Raw genomic sequence first — 24,514 nt, 5'->3', positions numbered from 1 at the left:
ATGCCTAATAAAGCTTATTTAATAAGCACTTAATTTTTCATAATTCATATGACAGCCAAGGCCTACATGATGTATATAATTTTGGATTTGTTCAATCATACAGATTGACTGTTTTCTGCTGTGTCATTAAGTGGAAGTCCAGGAAGGTGTGAAACAAAGCAAGGATGCTCCTAGGCCTGTGCAAAGGGACAAGATCATGTGTCCCCCTGTATACCATAATAATGGTTAACAAGGAATTCTTAACAGCATTGAGGGCCTATTCCATCCCCTTGCTCCTGACTCCCTTGTGGCACATTTATATTACACGCCATTCAGGGACCAAGAAACCTTGACTTCTCCAACGCCTACTAGGAATAAACACCAAGTGGTATTACTCACTTTGAAAGCACCAGTGATCCCATTATGTTGAGAACTACAATACATAAATTTCATAGAAAATGAATATAAAACTAAGCAACACATTTGGATTGTATTATGATTTAGTTCATCATAAAACTCCAATAATTCAGATTATTCTTAATGATTGTAAGCCAAAATTGTAAAGTTGCCATTACTACAGGATATACACATCTTCCCTGTTGTGCAGAAATATCACAAGGACCAAGAGGATACAGGAGGAGGAAATTTGCAACTGTCCTTGCAACACTAAATCAGGTATCTATTCTGGTGTAGACATAGGATGTTGAAAGCTGCCCTGCTATCACCAGTGTAGACATTAAGAGTAGTACAATACATGTACACTGAAACTGGCCATCACGTGTTTGTGTAAACTTAATGTGCACATTTTGTATTTCAAAAAGAAAAAATAAAAGCAAATGAAATGTTTATAACTCTACTGTCTATGTCATAGGTCTTTATTCCAACAAATTTTTTTATTATTAGATTAAAACTGCTATGTTTTCTTTACGGCATTTTCTAGGTCATCGCTATCTTTGTCTTTAGGTGGCACTCAGTGCACTGAAGAAAAGTAAAAAGGAAGGTCAGTGGGCAGGCAGATGTTTTGGCTAGTATCACCTGAGGCTGTGCTAAGCAGAGATCTGAGGAAAGTGTCTACCAGGCAAGAACTAGGAAGGCCCAAAGTTCTGAGGGAGGTTCAGCATTTCTACATTTCTACAATTTTCGACTCCCCAGAAATTACTTGTGTTCTTTAAATTAAAGCTATGAGACTGTATCTGAATGAGAAATGCAAAGAGGTCACTCCAGGTGTGCGAGGGACAGAACAGAGAAAGGGTGTTGCTCTCCAGTGCTTCTGGGATATAAAATTGCCATATTAGATTGCTAATCTATTGAAAAGAGTGACCGCCAATTTCCAGCCCTTCAGAAGCATCCACTGCATTGGACCTGGTGTGGCTACTCAGGTCCCTCTGGGCTCCTCTTCTTGCCCTTAGGATGGATGGTGTTATTCTTGTTTTCTGTTTATCTTCCTCTACTTTCTTATAGAATGATCCAGAGTTAGCTTCTACTACGTCACCACCAAGAACTATGCCTGTAAATTATGTTTTCAAAGATTCTTAATTGAATTGTAAAACAAAAGCAACCACAAAATTACTGAATACATGTGAGTTTTAAGATTTTAATTTCAGAATATGTTCATGTCTGAATATCTTTAGTTATTTTCAGACTATGAAATATAAAAAAATATTATTTACTTACAAATAACACCTAAAGTTTAGGTAGTTTTAATGAGTTGTAATAAACAACATACTTGTAAGAGAATTTACACATTAAAAAAATTTTTTAAGCTAGAATACTCCGGAAAGAAACTTTCCCAAGCACTTTACACTATAAAATACATATTTACAAACAATAATTGAGAGTGAATTCATAAATATTTGTCCACTGTTTAAGATTACTGTAGCCTTGATAAATATAAAACCCAAGAAATAGCAGAATGTCTAAAAAAAGAGTGCAGAGCTACAAATCGATTGCAAAAGGTATGTTATAAATAAAAGGCACCAAAAAATAAATATAAACGTATCTGGCATAAACCCAACTGTTGCTGTTCACCCAAACCATAAAAGTATGAAAGTAAACCCCACAGAATTGTACTATTGTAGAACTTCTTAAATAGATTTCATGATTAACCACTTTTTTGTTAATGAATAACTTTAACTAAGATTCAGTGGAATTGTGTATACCTAACTTCAACTCATACATATGAATGGTGGCTCTGATTTACAAAAGAATAAAATGAAGTTGAGTCTGAAAAGGTCCCACACATGCACATGGTCAGCATTTAATACTTGTTACCACGTAGTAAGATTTTTGCTGGCTCTGTTCTCAACCGCATATGGAGCAGTATGTTGGGATTTTAGATTTGATGATGATTAGGCTTCCCTGTCAAAAGAAAAACATTTAGCTTCATTAGCATCTTGCAGGGTTACCCTAATAAGTATTAAGTTGAATGAACATGCCTAAAAAAGTGTTCAAAACTCAAACAAAATGGGAAAAGAGCAAGATGATGGAATGAGAAATTGGACTTTTTTCTGAGTTACATAAAAATTTAGGTTTTCTCTGTTTATTAAAAATATTTAATTACATAAGTAGAAAGGAACCAGACTTCCAGGACTTGAATCCAGCTTCTGCCAGACACCTCACAGTGAACTCTGGGGCTAATTACTTCTCTGAGCCTCAGTATCTAGATATTTAAAGGGCAATAACAAAATCTACTGAGGTTGTAGTGAAGTTTCAATGAGTTTAATGTCTGGTATGTAATAAGTTCCCACGTGGTCCATAAATACTTGGTGGGGGGGGGGGGTGTAAGTATGCAGCTTTCCACGACAGTATCATTTAGAAAGCAAATTAAATGAGGCTAAGAATGAACTGATTTAAGACAGGTAGTAAACTGATTATTTTAAAAAATGAGATTATGCTTGTATAACCGTTATTTTTGTTTTCCTGGAAGTTGAGTCTTTCCATCATTGTGATATACACAAGCCCTAAGAAATGAGAAACTGCAGTACCGAGGAACTTTTTAAAAAACTCTTTTCTAATAGGTAAAGAAAGAGAAAGTAGGGAATGAAGAGCATTCATTAACATCATGAAGGACTACAAACGTAAGCACAACTATCAGCCAAGGGAAAGTCTTTCATCAATTAGTACTAAATTATTATTGAAATACTATATGTAGGACATCAGGAGGAGAACAAGATAAGTCTGGAGGAATAAACAGTACTTAATAGCCCTTAGAAATTCAAAATGTTTTTTTACTTTGTGTTAGCGTGATTGAAAAAGAGTAAAATTGCGGGGCAGTAAGAGGTACACACCTTGCTAGGGCTCTGGACTGGTCAACTACATGCTCCGTATTCCCCCTCCCAATCTTAGTGTGCTAAGTTTGTTTACTCACAAACTATCCCCTTCCCCATACAGCCCTCCCCATACTTGAGATCTAACCTGCAGGGCTTACCCCTTCTCACCTGCCCCACTCCCCATACCAGGCCACAGACGGGTGAAAATCACCTGGGGACATTCAGATTGAAAATCTATTTTGCATCTGTTTACTTGCATTTCACAGGGGAGGCAAGGGCAAATTGTTTTGCATTCCAATTCTCAGAAGAGCAAGCACATTCGCAGGCAAGAAAATTTCCTATCTGCCGAGGAGGGACACCGGATTGGTTGGCGGATGTTTTGCACATCTTAATAAGGTGTCTGAATGCTAATCCTCTGCCTGGACCCACACACAACAAAGTTCTTTCTTTAGTAGCTTAGGGACTTACTTCATCCTCATAAACTTTATTCTAGGTATTCATCAAGGAAAGAATGTAATCAATTAAAAAAGTCAGTGAAATTGGTCAAATTAGGTAGTTCAGGCAAAGCATTAAACTAAAACTTCTGCCATTTTAAAATTGTGTACTATCACACAAACTCTCTTTATAATTTTTAATACCTTCAAGAAGTACCTAGAATGAAAGTAAGTTTTACCTTGTTGACCTTGTTAAGATAATCACATACAACTGTATCATTAAGATCTGATTAAATATGATCTGCAAAATAAAATGGGCTTACTTCTTTATGGAAATATTTCTAAGCCTAGATGATCTGAACACTTCTTTCAAATGATGAAAATTCAATTAATTTAGTTATCTGACACCTGACTGAAACCCCCCACATTCCTGTATCTTCTTGCACATTCTTGGAAGTTAGAATCATCAGCTGAATCATTCCTGTCTGTGGATGTGCACATATGTGTGCTGAAGAACATGTGTGCTTTCAGACATAGTATCACAGCTATCTGGAAATCTTACTTCAATCTTCAATTATGGGCAAATTGTAAATCTCTTAGAAAAGTTCGCAAATGAAAGAAAAAAGCAGTCTCTCTTCAGGGAGCTCTCTATCTTAAAATACTTTTGTTTTCTCAACACTCCAACAATCTAGGCAAAATATATAAAATAAACAAAATAAAGGAAAAAAACTATATAGCTGCACCACAAGGAGTGTCATACAGTAAACAGTGAAAGTGTACAAGCCCTGTATTTACACAACCTGGGTTGGAATCCCAGTGCTTAAAACCTGTGTGCCTAAACAAAATAGGAACTCTGAGTTCTAAAATGAAAATAGTACTATTAACTCTGCATGGTTACTTGTGGATGAAATGAGATAATGTAAGTTAAAAGTCAATTTTGTAACATGACTACAAAAAAAAAGTTATGACTTAAAGAACAGTGCTCTACTTACACTGCCACCATGTTGCTCTAGCTTTTGTAATGCGCTGGTGATTGGCTCTTTGAATTTCTTATCCCTCAGTCTCTTGGACAGCTTTTAAAATAAGATTGGGGAAGTGAAATGATTTGAAAAAAAAGAATATTCATCATAGGCATAAGTAAAATGTCACTAAAAAGTATGCTAACTAGAAATAATGCCATTGAGTCTTCACACACATAAACATAACTGAATTTGTTTTAGATTTCCAGACTTGTTTTAGGAAATATCTCATTGAAATTTATATATAATAGGCACCATAGATTTGTTAAAAGAAAATCTATTTACATTATATCAAATACCAATTCTATAAAATCTGTTACAGCGTGGTATCCAGAGTAAGTTGTCTCTGAAATTGCATACTTTTCCATTTTGTAATTTGCAAGAGCATTTGAAGGATCACAATAAAAAACTAAGCCTTTAAAACACAGGTGTTTTAAAGAGAAAAAAAGGGAAGAGACCATTTACATGAATAATTATTACAGTGACAGGTAGAGGAACCAGACTAGAATTCAGAAGACCATCTGTCCGTAGATATGCCCTGAATGGGCCTCAGTCAAAGAGTTTGTGGAACTTTGACCGAAAAGGGAGAGAGCACAAGGTGAGTGAGGACGGTCCCCCAGGAGCAGAAAGGGAAATAACCTGAACAGTGTTCCCCCACCCAATGCCTGCAGTACGCATCCAAAGACCTCAGCATTTCAGCCTGGAACAGGACTTGCTCATGGTTCCACTTCCTGGGAATACAAACAAAGCCCAGGCAGGAATTAGTCATTCATCAAACTGTTTAAAGGCCCTGTCCGAGACTTGGCTTCTGGTTCTTTCTTCTCAGGTATGGAAGTAACCCAGGAGTACTTCACACCACTGAGCAGGTCACTGAAGGTTAGGGAGGGGCAGAAGAGATTCCAAAAGATAAAAATGTGAGAAAAGTAACTCTAATGGAGAGGACACTCTAAAGGAGAGGACAGACAAAACAGGGTTTATCAATGCCCTGGGGATGGACAACAGAAAGTGCCTTTTACAGATCTTAAGCTTGCTTTTTTCAAACCGTGCTATCCTGGAACAGGAGCTTACAGGCTGAAGCACCACTTTCACAATCACCTGACACACTCATTAGGAAAATTCAGTTTCTTGGGTTCCAACCCCACTCATTTAACCAGAATCTCAGGGCAATGGCCCAGATTCTGCATTTTTAACAAGATTCTTGGAGTTGAAGTTCAGAAAGGATATGATTTATTTTGCATATGAAGACAATGAGATGTAAATAGGCTCAGTAACTGGTTTTGAAATTCTTTTTCTAGAAGAGGAAACCCTTTCTTCAAGTAAGTATCTAGGCAGAATTCTATAAAACAGATGAAGATAGAAGCTTTTTGGCTGAAGAGGGTGGCAAGGGGGCTGGGGATCAGTGAGGTAAGCAGAAAGCACTACAGCACCTGAGGAGTGCCTGTCCCACAGTGTGTGGGTCAGAGCGCGCACGCGCACGCACACACACACACACACACACACACACACACACACACACACACACACACAGTTTAGGTGGCAATCGAGTCTTTTCTCTCTGCCATGGTGGGTGGGGCTGGCAGGCTGTTCAGGAAGCAAAACCTCTGATCCTCACTGAACTTTATGTTTGGGGAAAGATTCAGTGTGATTCCTTTTCCCTCCAGATCACATCCCCTTCACTTCATGCAACTTTCTCAGTGGACATCCTTGCTACTTATTTCTCCCCCAAAATAAAAACCAATCTCCTCAAGGGCAGAGAGTGTCTCTGTTTTTGTTCAGCTTTATATTCCCAGTGCCTAGCACAATACCTGGCACAAAATGGGAGGGCAGAGAGCGACACACTTCTGTTAGTGCTGAATGTCTGAATGAAGCAGTCAGTCTAAAACGAGTCATTTCATATATTAGTGTGAAATTCTTATAGTCAACCACAACTCACTGACCTGAAGGTTGTAAGCAAATATCTGCCACAATTTTCTTTTTTCTGTCCTAAGACTTCCTGCATGCCAAGGTTTGAGAGTCTAATCTCACTATGTCTTCTCTCCATCAGACATCAGATAAATCAGAATTTATCGCCTACCATTCCAAACCTCAACACAGCAACTGGGATAGATTCACCACCACCAGCACCGCTTTCTATAGGCATAGCCAAGTGGTTCCTGAGATGTATCAGTGTCTTTGCAGAGACGGAAGTTAAAAATACACTTCAAGGATCTCTCTGCTGGAAGGGTCCAAGAAAAAATAGCAGATCTATGATCAAATGCATGCTTCCGCTCTGAACAACAGGATATACATGCAGAGAAATCCAGCCAGGCCTTTAATTTGTGTGTGTGGTATTGGTGTGTGTGGTAAAAGATTAGCTTTGTCTAAAGAAAGGTTTGGTCCTTGCCCCTGGCTCCTGGATAGAAACCTCTAAGCCCTTGGAATGTCCTGCCAGATACGAGTGTCTTGGTTTCCCTGGGGACTTTAGGCCACAACAGCTGGTCCAAGCTAACAGGATGCACGGTGGGGCCGTGAGCCACAGGGTATCAGCTCAGTTTCTGGAGAGGCTGGAGAGCAAGGTCAGCCATGCAGGCAGGCAGTCATGCCTGTGCAGCAGACCCCTAATAAGAACCCTGGACGCCAGACAGATGAGCTTCCCTGCTTGGCACTACCCTATGCGTGTCGCCACGCATCATTCCTGGAAAAAGTTTGCTACTCCACTGGGTGAGGACAACTGGGAGCTCCACACCTGGTCTCCCCCAGGCCCACTCTGGGTACCTCCTCCCTCTGCTGATTTTCATCTATATCCTTTCACTATAATAAACTGTAACCATGAGTAACAGCTTTCCTGGGTCCTGTGAGTCCTTCTGGTAAATTGTTCAACCTAAGGGTGGTCTTGGGGATCTCCTGAACTGCACAGTAGCCCAGTGAATATCTGTGATAAGGATTAAACTGCACATAACAGGGAAAAGTCTTATGTGAATGCTATTTACAGACTCGTTAAAAAACTTACAATAAAGAAGATGTGGTACATAAACAAAATGGAATATTGTTCAGCCATAAGAAAACAAATCCTACCATTTGCAACAACATGGATGGAGCTAGAGGGTATTATGCTCAGTGAAATAAGCCAGGCGGAGAAAGACAAGTACCAAATGATTTACTCATCTGTGGAGTATAACAACAAAGCAAAACTGAAGGAACAAAACAGATGCAGACTCACAGAACCAAGAATGGACTAGTGGTTAACAAAGGGAAAGGCGGTAGGGAGGGTGGGTGAGGAGGGAGAAAGGGGATTAAGGGGTATTATGATTAGCACACATAATATAGGGGGGTCACGGGGAAGGCAGTACAATACAGAGAAGAAAAGTAATAACTCTGTAGCACCCTACTACGGTGATGGACAGTGACTGCAATGGGGTGTGTGGGAGGACTTGATAACATGGATGAATGTAGTAACCACAATGTCGCTCAAGTGAAACCTGAGCATAAGATTCTATATCAATGATACCTTAATTAAAAAGAAAAGTAGAAAAAAAACTTACAATGAAAGCCAAAGAAAAAAGAAAAAGATAAAAAACATAGCTGTGGCAGTATATAGTTACACAGGAGGGTATAAACTCTCCTTACAATTCATAGCTAATCAACATGGGCATAAAACCATTACACTGTTCATTAACTTTTGTCCATTCAATTGATGCTTATGTTTCATTATAACCCTAAATTTTGGTCATGAAGGTGTTTTCCATTAAAAAAATTAAAGAGAATACTGTCTGTTAGTAAAATATTTTATGAACTATTAGTTCTGATCTCTATTATGTTTTGGTTAGGATGATGAGTTTTTTTGAAGGTTTTGAATTATTTAATGATTAATTTGAAGCCATGAGATCATGAAGGATACAGATAGTATATTATATATACAGACAACCACTCTCTAATCTTTGCAGTACTTACACTTGTAAGCAGATGTTTCAGGTGGTCATTTAGAGAAGGACCAACAACGACACTTAACTGCACCAGAGCGTTCAGTCCTCTTTCAAACACTTCATCATCCACATGGACCTGAGGCGGGTTGGTGGGGCAAGGGTGTCATGACAGGCAGGCAAAGAGGAGAAAAAAGAAGGGTGGGTGGATTAAGAGAAAGGGCAAGCAGGTATAGAAAAAAGTAAGAGTCAACATTTCAAAACTAGAGGATAATTCACCAAGCCTAGATTTTAAAAAAATAACTTTTAATGCAGGACATCTTAAAGCAAAAAACAAATTGACTTAACTGAAACATTAGCTCAAATATATTATCACAGAAAGACTGATTTGAGGCTCATGTCTTCCCCTAATTACTTAAAATGACCTTTCACCCTCAGCACAACCTCTCAAGGTGTATTCAAGAAAGTAATCAACTGGTCCTGAATAACAATGGTCTAATTCTGCACACACCTCAAACATACAGGTAAAGGACTAATTTGCATGTAATCTGGAGGGAAAAAAGACATACAATATCGCAAATGTACCACAGGAAGTCCAAAGGAATAAAGGGTACCAGAGCTGCCTTTAGCACAGGGATCAGTCTAGGAAGCAGCCGCACAGCTTTTTCAGGAGCCCCTTGGACCAAAAGTAATTCTCTAAAGCCTTCCTTTGACACAAAGGTGTATGGATGTTTAGTTTCTCTCAGACCCTGCCAAAGACAAAAGACAAAGAATAAAAAATGAGATCTACTACTCATTTGGTTATGCTAGTAACAACAAAAAAAATTGAATCCTTGCTACTCTAAGTGAAAATCAAGTTTTATTATTATTGTCTTCCTAGTCGTGACATATCACATTCCAATAGTTACAATTGCAGTTAAACCCAGAAACTATGGAACAAAGAATATGCAAGGGACAGGAAGAATCTCTACCTATAGGCGGGAAGGAAAAGAAAAAGGGAAGTAACAAGAAAAAAATGAAGAACAAAATGGAAAGAAATAAAGAAGAAAAGAAAGGAAGGTAGGAAGAAAATAGGGAAGAGGGGGAGGGAGAGAAGGAGAGGAGAGGTAAATGAAAATAAATAAAGGGAAAAAAAGAGAAACGAAACTCACAAGGATGCTAAAACAGTTTGTATTTACTCCGAAACACTGCCTGAAAGCACAGCAAATCAATGTAACCTGTGATTACAGCCCCCACCTCATGAGTGCACAATTATTAGATTCCCCCACTACCTTTATGGTGATGTTTACAACTTACTTAATGTGTTTCCAAAATGTAGTATTTCCTTCATACTTAAATATTTTATATTAAGATATTTACAAGACAAATCTTTCTCTATGTTCAAAAAGCACTGTAAGATTTTAAATGTCATTTTTAACACTGGGATGTGAAATAAAAATATGAAAATAGCTTGCCATTTCTCTAAGTCTTTCATCCCAAATGCATTAGAAGCTATTAAATAGTTATCTTTTATGAGTCACCTAATCACTATGAGTCAAGATAAAAGAGCCATCTGACTTCAAAAACATAAAACAAGCAAAAGCAATACTCAGTTTGACTAATTATCTTGAATAAGGGATGTAACTGGCTGCAAAGTTATGCCTAAAAATACTGATTTTCAGCTAATTTGTCCTTTACACCAAACTATCTGCTTCTGAACAGTGACCCGATGCTTCCTTTCCTGGCTGCTGTCCTGCTTTTGAAAACTGCTGCCAAGCCCACTGGCGCCCTTTTGTAAGGAGGGTTCCATGGTCTAGGGGTACCCTTATCCTGTTCACTGCAGAGACAGGGAACCAGGTCAAGAAGTGAAGTGGATTTCCACAGCAGTGGTTCTGTCAGAACTTCCCCATTATTAAATGAGTAGGGGGAAGGCTAAAAAATCTACCCTGTACAGAAATAAAAGCATTGATCTTTGGGAAATAAGTGTTTAAAGGCCTGACTTTATGTAACCTAAACTAAATTCAAGATTCCTTTGAGAACTCCCCAAATTAAAGCACTCCTCTTTCTTTGTGATTAGGTGGATTAGTTTTATTCATCTAAAAAAATGGTTTTCTACCACACATGAAAGGTTTAAAGTTTAAAAAAGAACTAATGAAATACATACAATTTTAGTTTTAACACCAAGTTTAAAAGACTCATCAAAATCGAATTTCAAAATAGGTTACTCACAAAAATACATTGCTTATTATAGCAAAATAATTCTGCAAGTTGAGGTATAAAATAAGAAAAGCAAAGACAAGACTAAAACAACGTGGAAGTCTTTGGTAGTAGCTGATATGTATATTTAAGACAGGAAATACCCTGGAAATCTAAAGGAGGAACTAAAAATTCTGACATTGCGTTACAGTTAAGAAATCTCAATCAGCAAAATTATCTACATTTTCGGTTCTGCTCCCACCTGATCCTGCCTACTAGTTTTACAGGAAAAACAAAATTTCTTTAAATGAAAAAAAAAAGTCTGAATTCTTTCACTGTCATTTTTATTTAGATCACTTACTACTATAATGACATCCTATAAATGCTGTCTATTTAGATTAATACCAAAGCTATAATTCAAGGAGATTTGTTATTTCTTAACAATAACAAAAAATGACCCTTAATTCTTAAAAAAGCCAAGTATCTAAAAATTTAAATATAAGACAACTGGTTAATTCATTTCTCAACTTGTGACTCTAACACTAGGAACAAAACTTACACGAGATATCATTAATGTACTTGAAGCTAATATTCCACCAACTTTTTAGCTGACACACACAGTAAATACATAAAGGAATTTATCAGAAGTTTCTCTAAAATCCTCTACAAAAACCACTCCATGATGATCTGATTAAAACATGCAAGTAGACAAAAGCCCAAAAACTACCAAAAGAATGTTAGGTAGTTAATATCAGTTCTCTAAGAAAGATCTCATGTTAAACATAACTGGTTGTATAAAAATAGATCAACTGCTCATTGTTATCTGATATAATTTAAGGTTCAACCACTGATGATGTTCTCCTGATTTGACCAGTTCAGTAAGATCCCAAGTACTTTTTTAAAAAATTAAATATGAATATTTCACCCACTTATCTATAAATCTCTGTGAAGTTGAAGTTTATGTTTATAAAGCTGATTAATCAGTTTCCAAAAAACATATACCAATCATAATTAGCTCCTAAGGGAATGTACTGTTTTAATGCTGATTGTTTGGCCCTTATTTCAAAAGCAAAGAATGAGATTTACTGATGAGCTACAAAATAAGATTTAATACAGTTTTAAAAGAGTATTTCACATAAACATGCAGGAGAGATGGAATATTTATTTACCTCAGCTAAAGTAATAAGAAGAGGATCAAATGGAAGATTTTCAGGAGCACATTCCCACTGCAATCTGTGTTTTACGGAACCATGGACCAATCTACAATAGAAAATCGGTGAATGTAACAAGGGCGGTATAATTATATACTAAGCAATGATTATTATCTAACATATATATACCCTTTCTAGAACATGAGCATATTATTTGGTAATGTAGGAAATCCATGACGTTAAGTGGTATTACAAAGGCATCTTACAAAGCAATGCTTATAATCCTTCAGATACCTGTTCTTTCAGCAAAACTGTTAAGTAGTAAAACTACATATGTTAAGCCTACAGTTTTGGAGCTCAAGCGTGTTGTTATTTGTGAGTCTTAGTGCAAATGCTGCACCTGATATGTTTCAATCATAATTATAATGAATAGATAATCTATACACATGCAAACAAAATGTGTTAATTAGGAATAATTAGTTTTATAAGGAACATTTTTCAGAAACAGCTTATTTAATCCTAACACTAATGTTCTGAAGGGAAGCCAGGTTTTATCCCAGTGCAGAGAAGACAACTGAGCCCAGGAAAGTGAAATGGCCCAGGCAGGGTTACAAAGTAGTCGCCCCTTGAATTAGAATCCTGTTGCTGCTGTTTTCATGTTTTATAACAGCCTTTATTGAGGCCTAACTAACATGCAATACAGTGCACAAAGTTACAACGTGTAAAAGTTGGTAAGTTTTGACATATGAATACATCCACAGAACAATCATCACATTCACGACAGTGACTCATCACCCTCAGATGTTTTCTTACACCCTTTCTGTAATGTTCTCAACGTCTTGACACCTTTGTTAGTGTTATTTTCATAACAGCAAGAAGTCTCCTTAACAATTGTTTTTACATTTTTTGGAGAGAAGTTTAAGAACCTTAATATAAAGTTTGGATTCAGAGTAAATACAAAATAATAATAATAAATTGAAGAATGTTTCTTGAGCTGATTTTTCACTCATAGTCCTCCAAATCTAAAAATACTATTACAAAATTACATTTCTTATATTTTAGAAAAACAAAAAGAATGTTTGTGATTATTTCCACAATGAAAATGAAATTTTCTATCATACAGAACTAAAATTGGATATACTTAGAAGAAAAAAATGTTTCTCAGAAGTAAATTCTTAAAATGATCATTACTGATAAGTAACCTTATTGTTTTCTTTAAAATAGTTCTGATGTCTGTCCAGAAAGGCAGCAAAAAGAAAAAAGAAAAAAACAGCTGTATGTACTCATTAAGAAATGCATTTCAATAAATATAATTTGGAACTTTTTAAAATACAATTTCAAAAAAAAAATGAACCAATTTCACTAAATTGTCAACTTTGTTTTTAAACAAAATAGGATTAATTATTTGTAATTTGCCCAAGCCTGTGAATGCTTAGTTTGTTTTAGAAACTAATTCATTCACTTTCTTAAATTATTCAGTGGTTTACTGTAGATCTATTGGTAATTCTATTTTGTAATTAAAATGACTTTCTCCAACAATGTCCCAGGATTCATAACAATTCAATAGCCAAACTGAGTAAGTCACCTTTATTTCAACCTCCCTCATAAATAAAACTTTCAATACACTTAAATTGAACACTATATTGATTTTACTCAATTATTTTGAATAATATGGTCAGTTATAACCTGTATTGATTTTACCTGCAAGGAATACCTCCTTTAGAGTAAATAGCTGCAAAGGCAGAAGGGGCTCGTGACTGTTCACCAAACTGAAATAAAAAATGACAAGAACACAATAAATATTGCTATCACCTCCATTTGTGATGTCTAATCATTTTTAACCCTGCTGAGGTCAGAGGAAAATGGACAACCAGATTTTCAAGCCACCACACCAGTGTCAAGTGCATCTTTCTACTCAGCAACATGACTAATTAAAGGTCCTCGGTCCTTGCAGCACTGAAACCACAACCACTTTGTATATTTTCTTTGGTCCCAACTTGGCTTAAAGGTAGATGAAACTTTATATATAATAAAAACAGTATAGATAAATACTATTCAATATAAATACCATAAATATATTAAAGATAGTACATCCTTCCACCCCTCCCCCACTGTGACCTCTCTCAAGGTGAGGACTGAAGGAGAAGAGGTATTAAGTACAGGGACAGCATACTTATCTTCAGCCTCCAGCACATCTACTTGTCCACCAGTCAAATATGGATGGTCTGCATGGTCAGAAATACTGTAATTTTCCCAAACTGATTTTATTCTTCTATAACAAAGACAGGCTAGACTGGGTGGTAGAACTGAAGATGGAGTAAGACTCCTACTAAATACATGCCTAGATGTGTCTGCTTAGATACATAACGTCACAACTTTCAGTTTTTCTATATATCATGGCAAGAAAAAATTAATTCTATAGTTACCTTCAAAGACAATTTAAGAGATGATGAATCATAATAGTTAATCACAGCATATATAATTTCAATATAATCAGAGACTTAGAAATTTTATCCACAAGTAAATATTTTACCATATGATACTTTGAATATAATCAAATGAAACAGTTACCTAAATTACAAAATATAAACTTACAATCCTTTTTAAAGATAGAAGTAGACAATTTTTTTAAATCACATGCAGCAATTTAAAAATATGCTGAAGAGTATACTTTTGAAATCAGCCCTTTTTCCTCTGAAAAACATGTTTTAAGTAGTACAAATAAATACATGAAATTTCATTAAAATAATTTAGTAAAAGATTCATTTACAAGGCTCAATCCAACTCTTGTGTAATAATTCATAGCAACAGTAATGTTTCATTCATCTAGTTATAATTTTTGCTAAGAAAAATATATTTTAAAAATTGTTTTCAAGTAATAATCATATCAGATAAAGAATTACATGAAAAAATATTGCTTATTTTGGGGGTAAAATTTAGTCAAGTTAGTGCTACAAACACTTTTCTAGTCCTACCACCTAGTATCAGATGATCTTACTTTTCGGACCTACAGGTTATGTAAGCAACCTCTCCATTTCTAAAACACCCACCGAGACAAAATTTCTGAGTGAAAGCAGTGTCTTTCCTTTTCTTTTTAACTCATTTTAGAGAAAATCATAGTTTTATCTTCCAGGTCCCACATCATCAAAATTTTTTCTACCAATGGATTCATTTGATCAATTTTTAGCAAATTTTGCCAAAATTGTGCTAGTATGAAAAAACTTTTGCCCCTTTCAACCTAACAATATCAGACCATATTTTAACTCTGAAATAATCAACATTACTAAATATATAGTACTATACTGAGTTACATTTTAAAAAATTTTTTGATTCAAGTGAAATACTTAAAATGTATGCACATTAGAGCACATAAATTGTAAGTGCATAGATCAATGAATTCTCAAGTGAACACACCTATGTAACAGTCAAGTGGCAAACCTGAACGTCACCAGTGCTCTAGAAACCTTGCCTCTTCCCGATCCCCACCCACCCCTTCCCCCAAAGGTAACCACTATCCTGACTTTCAGGTGACTTGTTTTGAATTGGTCAGCTTTACAGTCTTAGGCATGGTCTTTTCTAATACACTCTATTCTCAGGTCAAATCATTACAGGCATTGTTTTATTACATTTATTGCATTTGCTTTATACTGTGCTATGCAGAACATTGTGTTATTTACTAATTGAAAGTTGTGGCAAATGGCAACCCTATGTTGAGCTATCAGTGCCATTTTTCCAAAAGCATTTGCTCACTTGGTGTCTCTATCCAATTTCGGCAATTCTTGCAATATTTCAAACCTTTTCATTATTATTATATTTGTTATGGTGACTCATGATCAGCAATACTGTCTCAGTGAAAACTCAGATAATGGTTAGCATTTTTTTAGCAAGAAAGTAATTTTTTATTAAGGTATGCACATTCTTCTACTAGACACAATGCTATTGCACACTTAACAGACTATAGTACAGTGTAAACATAATTTTCATACATACTGGGAAACAAAAAGTTCACCTGACTTGCTTTATTGAGGTGGTCTGGGACTGAACCCACAATCTCTCAGAGGTATACCTATAATTATTTCCCAAAACTTTCCTTAACTTTTAATAAAATTTAAGACTAGGGCTACTAAATATTACTATTTTATATAACTTTTTCTTTAAAGAGAGCAAAGAAAACTGAAGTATCACCATAAACTCCCTCAACTAAATATGGGAAAAAAAGCTATAGCAAAGAGAAATCAGGGCATTCTTCAGGTACTCAGTTTCCCTGACATTAGGCAGAATGCAGAAAGAAACAAAGGAACAAGGATGCTTAAACTATTTTTCATTCTTCTTTCATAAAAGCAGATAATCTCTTTCTGCCCTTGGATAGTTCTTTGTATCTTTAAGTATCTGCAGTATTTTACCTGCCATCAAACTCAGTGTCAGTCACTCTTTTCATTCCCTTTAAAGGCTAAAACCATTATCTTACCCTATGCAAGGTTAGGCCAGACACCACCTGGTGTTATAGCACAGGAGTGTTCACTTTTGGGATAATTCACTGACCTACACATTTAGTTTTTCACTTTTATGTGCATAACTCTCATTGTTAAATCTGTTTGTTAAATCTGATTAAATTACTGCTAGAAGGCAAAAGGAAGCTAATCCTATAGTTAGGATTTGTGGTGGAGCTATTTTATAGATCACAGAGAAATGGTCAGAAATCTTTTCACAAATATGGATGCACGGAATTCATCCTATGGCAAATGAACACAAGCTTATTCACTGATGTTAGGAAGTAAAATAAACACAGTTAATAAAAAAAATAAAGATGATATGCAATTTATTTTATACTCTACAATATTCATCCAGAAGCAAGACAGGATATACCAACACTGGCTGATCTCTAGTTTATACTTTCTGGCTCCTACGCGCACATAGTTGTCTCCATTCGTTGTCGTGATTACCTTCCTTCATCACTAGCTTAAAACTAACAAACAAAAGAAACTTGTGAGAGCATTCAGAATGGTTGAATAGTGTGCTAAGCATCTATTACTTAGAAAAATCTATGGAGTCAGGAATCTCTTTTTACCTACCGGGTTAATTGTTTTAGGGTTAAGTTTATCACTTGGTCGAGGATGAAGTTTTCTTGCAGACTCTGGGGAACCGACAGATGATGAGGATTTGCTGCGTTCAGCTGAAGTCCTATGTTTTATTTGTGTCCTTGATGATGTCCTCTGATCACAGTTACCTGGAAAAAGCATACCATCAACAAAAAGAGGTGAAACCAATAAAGCTCACCTCCATCCATCTACACAATAGAATGTGTCATTAATAAATTTCACCTCTTCACTTAAAAAACAATGTTCTGTACCTGTCACTCTGCTTCTCAACTGTACACCTTCTTGGCACTCTGATTTCTGCATTGCTTCCTTTTTACTCCTGCAGTTAAATGAAGCTTGATTTAAAAAACTGGAGGGGGGTTCATTAATAATATAAAAACCAAACAGAACAGAGTAGAAAATACAGTAAAAAATACACAGAAGGTATGGTATAGAGCAAAATACCTGAAAGACCAATGAGAAAATATGAAATGATAGCAACTTCAATACAATTAAAATACATCTGTAAGAAAATAAGATGTGTAAGAATAAACACTTTTTTTCCATTCAATTGTCAAAATATTCTTTTAGAAACTCAACTGCAATCCTCTAGCTATAGTCAGAAAACAGGTTAGATTTCTGAAAGGAATGATTGGCACATTCCCCTATCTCCACTTTCTCTGACCTCCATTTTCCAAAGTTACAAATTTTAACATTTGCATATCAAGTCTTATTTTTCTAGAGACATAATGAATTCCTCTATTCAATGTACTACAAGATCGCTAAACTGAAATTAACCAAAACTGAGGTTATCACAGTGAAACGATGAACCCCTTAATTCAAGGTACCACCAGTCTTCGGGTCCCTCATGCTGAAAAACTTAGGATCATTGTTTCCCTCGCTTCTTACACTCAGCCTTACAGATGTGACCACCGTGGTGTGATGAGGTAGGAGGAGCTCTGGGCTCAGATCTGGGTCTGCATGTCCTATCTACCAATTACCACTGTTATTAATTTAAGTAGATTAATTAAATCTCCCTAAGCCTTAATTTCCCTACCCACCAAAAGGGGGAGATAATACTAGCTTATCAAGGCTGTTACCCAGTAAATAAGATAACATATCAAGTTGCTTATCTAGCAAACTGTGGTTCATTTCTCCCTCTTCCACAACTACCTCTTTTCTGCAAAAAGGAAGGGATCTAGTTCATAGCCAATGATTTTCTGCCTAATCAAACAAATTACTTCTAAACTTTTATCTATCCCAAGGAATCCACCACCACATGCAACCAGGCTCATATAGCCAACTGATTGCTGTTATTTCTGGGTCTAGATCCAATCCTAAGTTTCATGCAGCCTTTCCTGATCTTCTGTTTCTCAAGCGTATACTTCCACAGCAGTCTGATTTCTGCACTGCTTCCTTCTTATTTCTACTTGATTACTCCACTCACCCAATCACATTAAATAAGCCTTTAAAATGATCACTATATATATTACTACCCCTTAATTACACTGTAAGATCTTAAGGCAACACAGGTAAAGACCACTTCACATTCATCCCTAAGGTATTTTCTAGAAATGGTAGGTAAATTTGTCAGATAATATTCTAAGACAAGCTAAGATAAGCTTTAAATATGTCCATCTAATATTATACTTTAGTGATTATTTAACAAGTATTTTTACTGGTCTCTGTTCTAACAAACTCCTGATGGGTACAATGTGATTTAAATTTGTTTCTAAAAAGAAACAAATTTCTTTTTCTTTTTCTCAGTTTCTTCAACTCTATAACTGGAGATAATTACCATACTACTTCCAAATGTTAATGAAAACTATTAATATATGTAAAATTAGGAAAGTGCTTGGCACATAGTATGTGGTAGATGAGCTTTAGATATTATCACTTTCTTTATGATGGTACAAAGTTGTTTTAGTATTTTTATTACTAATAGTAGTGGGGTCAGTGCAACTAAATATGTTTCCATCTTTTGGAAAATTTGGCTTAATACCATGACCTATATCAATTTGAAGATCTGGTTTAAGTTCAGTTTGTTTATATCATAAATTGAATAGCTATCATAACTGAAAAAGATGCATCAAAAAATGCCTACCCACAAATGTAAAAAGAGTATAGTTGGCCACATCAAATTATTATATACAATTTTCAATGCTACCTACCAATTCTGCAAAAGTTTCTGTTGGAACAACTAAATTTCTATCTTCCTTTATGTCAAAAAGTTGTTCCTGCAATATCCTAATGGGAGGTGCTGCATTATATTTTGAATGAGTTCAAAAAGCCACTAGAACTCTTCATTTGAAAAACTTCTAAACATTCAGTAAATTGAGCTTGCAAAGGTTTTAAGTGTACTTGACAGTACTTATGTGATTTTCAGCAACAACATCAAAAACACATACACAATGATGCAAACATTTCTATGCCCACTTTCAAAACATACTATGTTATGGAGAGTGGTGAAAAGGGGTAATGGTGGGAGGAAGTGAAAAGGTAAGAACTATTTTGTGTTATTAATGTTGTCAAGGTCACCCCTCATTCTTTTACAAAACAATATGAAGATCTAATTACAGAGGAATCCATAAATCCACTTAACTATGTCACAATATCAGAGAGTAAAACAAACCGCACAGGGCCCCACTGTGGAAAACACTCATGGTTCCCTTAGGTTTCTTTTAAGAGCTGCAGGTCATCTGCAAAACACTACAGACATCCATCTCAATGCTAGGTAGGCATCCTTCCTTTCCGTGTCAATGCCAGATAGGCATATTTTTAATGTTTTTCATGATTTCTTTCATTATTTCATACTTTTTAATTCAGATATCCTATTTCTTTTCCTATGTGTTCCAACTTATTCGCACCTCAATTTGAGATCACTGCACTGAAATGCTTGCTAAATTCTCAGAGGGACCACGTTTTTTTCCTACTCTCTAACCCAGTAGTTATAAGTTACAGAAGCGTAATAAGCACCCAACTATAAAAACTGTGCTGCATTGCTAAAGCTCCTTCAAATTCCGTACAACAGCGACAGAGCCCAATATCCACTCAATCCCTTTTAATCATAAAGTAAATCCAAACGGCCAGTATTAAGGATCTTAAAACCTGTTTTCCATTTTCCTAGCTTCTCCCTCTCCAACATCATACATCTCCAAATACCTAAGAGCCGGGGTGTTGTCAAAGCTACAAAATGAGGAGCACACACAGAAAAAGGAAAGAAAAACAGGTTTGTTTTTTTTTAAACGGGCGGGAAGGGGGAATAGTTGCTTATTTCAATTAAAACTGCCGAAGCCGGACCTCAGAAAAGAGGGCGAGCACTCGGCGCTCAGCATCTCCAGGGACCTTAGCAACGGAGTCCGGCGGCCCTAGCAACAGGCCAGAGGGAAGTCCGCTTGGCCGAGGGCGCCGGCGCACCGCTGGATCCCCGCACCCGCGGCCCACAGCACCTGGGACTCGTTCCTACCGCCCTTCTCCCGCGGCGATCCGCACACCAGCCTCCACTCCAACTAGGCTTTTGCCTTGCACCCTCTCGGCCAGAAACTGTGGCCCCACTACCCGCCGCCTGGCTCCGGGAGGCGGGAAAAAAGCGGGGCCTTTACACGGTGCCCGGATTTGGCGGCGCCCTGCAGTGACGTCAGACGCACGCTGCTTCCTCTAAGCCAATAGCAAGGAGGCCGTCGAGGCTGCGGGCGGACAGGCGTTGCCCTGGCAACGAGGCGCCGGGAGTTGAAAGGGCAGCACTTGGCCTAGAAGCGCTGTCTGGTGACAAAGGGGCACCTTGTGGAGGGTCTTTTCGGAATGAGAGCTCTACAGAGCAGAGCACTAGAGCTCCCTGCACCACAGCCTTTCTTCAGTCCGTGTTCTTAACTATTAACGCTTCTCTCGCACAGTTAAAATAACGTTCTCCCGCTATCTTGCCCTAGATCCTCTGAGAGCCGAGGACCGCGAACTCCTGCCGCAGACTTTTCAGGGAAAAGAGCCAAAACCGTCTGCCTGCCCAGCTGTGCAATTTCGTTTCCTGTCACATTTTACTAATTCATATGCTATTGCTTTCAACTACATAATACATCCATATTTTAATAATAAAAAACGTATGCTTTTGTACTTAAGATTATTTTAATAAAATTCATGCTGCAGGAAAATGCGTATCCCCTTGAGATTCCACCAAAAGCAGCTTGGGTTGTCAGAGTAAAAAGCCCAAGCTCTTTCAGACGTGTCCACTGCATGCCTTTCTGGCGTCCTCTCCTGCTGTCAACCCAAACCTTAACTTTTTGCTCAGGGAATAGCTGCAATCGGCATTGTCTGTACATTCCAGGCAGTATAATCCTACCCTGCCTTTGTAGGCTCCATTCTCGCTTTCTGAACTGATGCCCAGAAGCATTTGGCTACGTTCTGAGTTTCTTTAGGATAAAGACAATACCTTTTCCTTTCTTTTCTTTCTTTCTTTCTTTTTCTTTTCTTTTCTTTCTTTCTTTCTTTCTTTCTTCTTTCTTTCTTTCTCTCTCTCTTTCTCTTTCTTTCTCTCTTTCTCTCTCTCTTTCTCTCTCTCTCTCTCTCTCTCTCTCTCTCTCTCTCTCTCTCTCTCTCTCTCTCTCTCTTTCTTTCTCTCTCTCTCTTTCTCTCTTTCTCTCTCTCTCTTTCTCCCTTCCTCCCTTCCTCCCTTCCTCCCTTCCTCCCTTCCTCCCTTCCTCCCTTCCTTCCTTCTCCAGCTCCTAGCACAATGTAGTGGGACTCAGGAATCACTCTAAATAAGTGAAAGGTGTGAATGAATTCTATGGCTATCTAATTTCTCTAATGTTCTGTGAAGCTTGCATACACGTTTCTCTTAACTGTGAAAATTCATTAAAATGTTTTTGCCTATATTCCCCACTAGACTGCATTTGTCCCCAACACTTTTCCATCCCTGATATCTAGCACAGTGCATGCTTAAGTAGTTTTAAAAAAAGGAACAGAAAAAGAAATTTCTTAACTACTTCCCCCTTATAATCTTTCTTCCCCAGAGTCTTCAAGCCATATTATATCTCCTTGTCGCCTTCCTCCCACCTAGCATCCCCACTGTCAGGCTTAGCAACACCTAGCTCATGACCTCTTAGCTCCTCTATCTGGAGTGTAAGAATAATTTGTATTCAATATTGCAGAGAAGTACAGTGAACATGTTCTGAAGTTCAGTTGTCTAGGTTGAAAACCCAGCTACACGTCGTATCAGTTATAGGCATTGGGCTAGTTATTTAACCCCTAAGCCTTAATTTCTCATCACAATAGCCTTCTTGCAAGAATTAAGAGCACAAGTAAAATTCCTAACTGTAGGAAGAACTCAATAATTATTAGCTAGCACGATGATTGAGGTGAAAGCAAGTTGGAATTTACATAATGTGCACTGTAAGTTGCAGAAGTCTCAAACTGTGACTTGCTGTTGATAAGGGACCACAGATAATGACATGGATTTCTCAGATTAAAAAAAAAATAATCACAATTGCCTGTATGAGCCTTTCCTAATCATATAATTAAATCAGCCTCTTGTAACTTCTTATCTTCATTTTAGAAAATAAAGGAGCAGGTTGATTGGCATTGTGATTTGGTCTGGATATCATGTTGTAAATGGTGGATACTTCTGGACATACTAGTTTGAGAAGCCTGTGAGACATTCGGATGAAGCCAACCAGAAGATAGTTGGATATGCCCACTTAGGATGGAGGGGTGAGATCTGGGTAAAAGCTCTGGATTTTAGAGTCATTAGCATGTAGCCAGTAACTGAGGCCATAGGTACTCCAGGGAGAGCCTGCAGTGTGTGAGAGACAAAGAGCAGATAATGGACTTCCGTCTCCTTGTTCTGTTCTGGTTTCAAGGTTTAATTCTCTATTTGGAGACACAGGAAGAAAGGTTGACCTATGTGTCTAGCAATATGACAAATGATTCTGAAAAGACAGAATATACTATATAGCTCTCTATGCCCCTACAGAGTAACTCTCCACCTTTTTCCAGCCCAATGTATATACTCTGGGAAGCTGATCAGTATGGACTGTACCAACAAGGCCCCCGTGCCCCCTGGATTGCATTTGAATTTGGCTAAGGGGAACCCTAGCAGGAAATTGGAGAATGATGAAAAGAATGAAACTGGGGCATTCATTCTCCTTCCATCCCTAGGAAGTTCCTTGGAACTGGCTCGATCCCTAAATGAAGGTCATAGTTCTAAATGACCAACCTCAGGACTAAAGATACACAATCTTATGTGCTACTGGCCCTTAATCAATACACTGTCCCTGGAGTTTCCCTGTACTTTTAAATAGTCCCTTTGGTGATAAAACCTTGCCAAATTTTCCTATTTTTAAAGTATCACGACATGTTATATAAGCTGATGAATTAAATAAATTTGATCAAAGCTGATAACTCAGAATATTTTTTCTGATTGTTTTGATTCCTATTTCCCCTGTGAAAGTTTCTTAATTATGATGAATATATAATGCTTTAGTCACCAAGCATTTTAAAGGTAATATCAAAGGTATTATTGTTTTGGCCTTAATTACTTTAAAGAAAATCTGTTTCTTTTAATTCTAATCATACCAGCTGATCATTCTCAATCATCAAGAAATGAAATACAAGACATTTAGTATTAATTTCTAGTATGTTCTGTCAGGAAATGTCAGACATCATCATTATATAGTCCCTGAGTGTCCACATGGAAAAAATAATTTTTAATTTTTTTTCCATGTGGAAAAAAATTAAGCAATGATGGAAGCTTCTCAGGTGGAAAGTAATGAGATCAACATGAATGAGCATATAGCATATCAATCAGTGTTGTCCAATAGAAATATAATTTGATTCACATAAGAAATTTTAAATTTCCTAGCAGGTGAAAACAATTTCTATTTATATGAAAATATCCAAATTCGTCCAAAATATTATCTATGTACAATGATCATAAAAATATTAGTGTGATATTTTAAATCCTTATGACCATGCTAATTCTTCAAAATCTGGTGTGTATTTTACACTTACGACATATCTCAATTCAGACTAGCTTCATTCCAAGTTCTCAAAAGCACATGTGGCTGGTAGCAATCATATTGGAGAGAGTGAAGTTATGGCCTCAGCTGTTCCCCCTTATCCACTGTTACACTTCCAACTGTTCAGTCACTGCAGGGGGAGCAGGTGACCCCCCTGAGGTATCAGCAGAAGGTCAATAGTAGGCACCATGTCTACATCATTCCCCTCACTTCCTTTCATCATATGGGTATGTTATTGTCTCACATCATCATGAGAAGGGTGAGTATAATGCACTAAGATATTTTGAGAGAAGCTGTATTCACCTAACTTTTATTACAGTATATTGTTGAAATTGCTCTATTGTACTAGTAGTTGTTGCTAATCTATTACTGTGCCAAATTTATAAACCAAATTTTATCATAGGTATGTATGTGTAGGAAAATCTTAGTATATATATAGGGTTCTCTACTATCCGAAGTCTCAGGCATCCACTGAGGGGCCTTGAAACATATCCCCTGCAGAT

General features: G+C 36.9%; 1 protein-coding gene across 4 annotated transcripts; it reads right to left on the bottom strand.

Moving 5' to 3' along the window:
* Positions 1–8: 8 nt before the first annotated feature.
* On the bottom strand, positions 9–20,638 carry PACRGL (parkin coregulated like). 4 transcript variants are annotated; one of them, XM_036921022.2, is made up of 9 exons: positions 20,454–20,638; positions 17,277–17,344; positions 16,999–17,153; positions 13,628–13,695; positions 11,945–12,035; positions 9,215–9,349; positions 8,632–8,739; positions 4,675–4,755; positions 9–2,337 (listed from the first exon to the last, which is right to left on the bottom strand). In XM_036921022.2, exons 2-9 carry the CDS (start codon positions 17,326–17,328, stop codon positions 2,281–2,283), a joined length of 747 nt encoding a protein of 248 aa, XP_036776917.1. In that variant the 5' UTR covers positions 17,329–17,344; positions 20,454–20,638; the 3' UTR covers positions 9–2,280. The 4 variants fall into 4 exon arrangements, with proteins under 4 accessions (XP_036776917.1, XP_036776916.1, XP_057358113.1 ...); XM_036921021.2 differs by having other exon boundaries at positions 20,471–20,638; XM_057502130.1 differs by lacking the exon at positions 4,675–4,755.
* Positions 20,639–24,514: the final 3,876 nt, after the last annotated feature.

This window comes from Manis pentadactyla, chromosome 5 (genome assembly GCF_030020395.1).
Source record: "Manis pentadactyla isolate mManPen7 chromosome 5, mManPen7.hap1, whole genome shotgun sequence".
Taxonomy (NCBI): domain Eukaryota; kingdom Metazoa; phylum Chordata; class Mammalia; order Pholidota; family Manidae; genus Manis; species Manis pentadactyla.
This window is presented reverse-complemented; position numbering and strand designations above follow the sequence as displayed.

Coding starts and splice junctions, on each gene's coding strand:
- PACRGL (XM_036921022.2), bottom strand. CDS start 17,328: ATGCAGAAATCAGAGTGCCAAGAAGGTGTACAGTTGAGAAGCAGAGTG. Junction 9,350..11,944: donor TTCTTATTACTTTAGCTGAG/GTAAATAAATAT, acceptor TGTCTTTGGCAG/GGTCTGAGAGAAACTAAACA. Junction 2,338..4,674: donor TAGAGCAACATGGTGGCAGT/GTAAGTAGAGCA, acceptor TTCTTTTGACAG/GGAAGCCTAATCATCATCAA.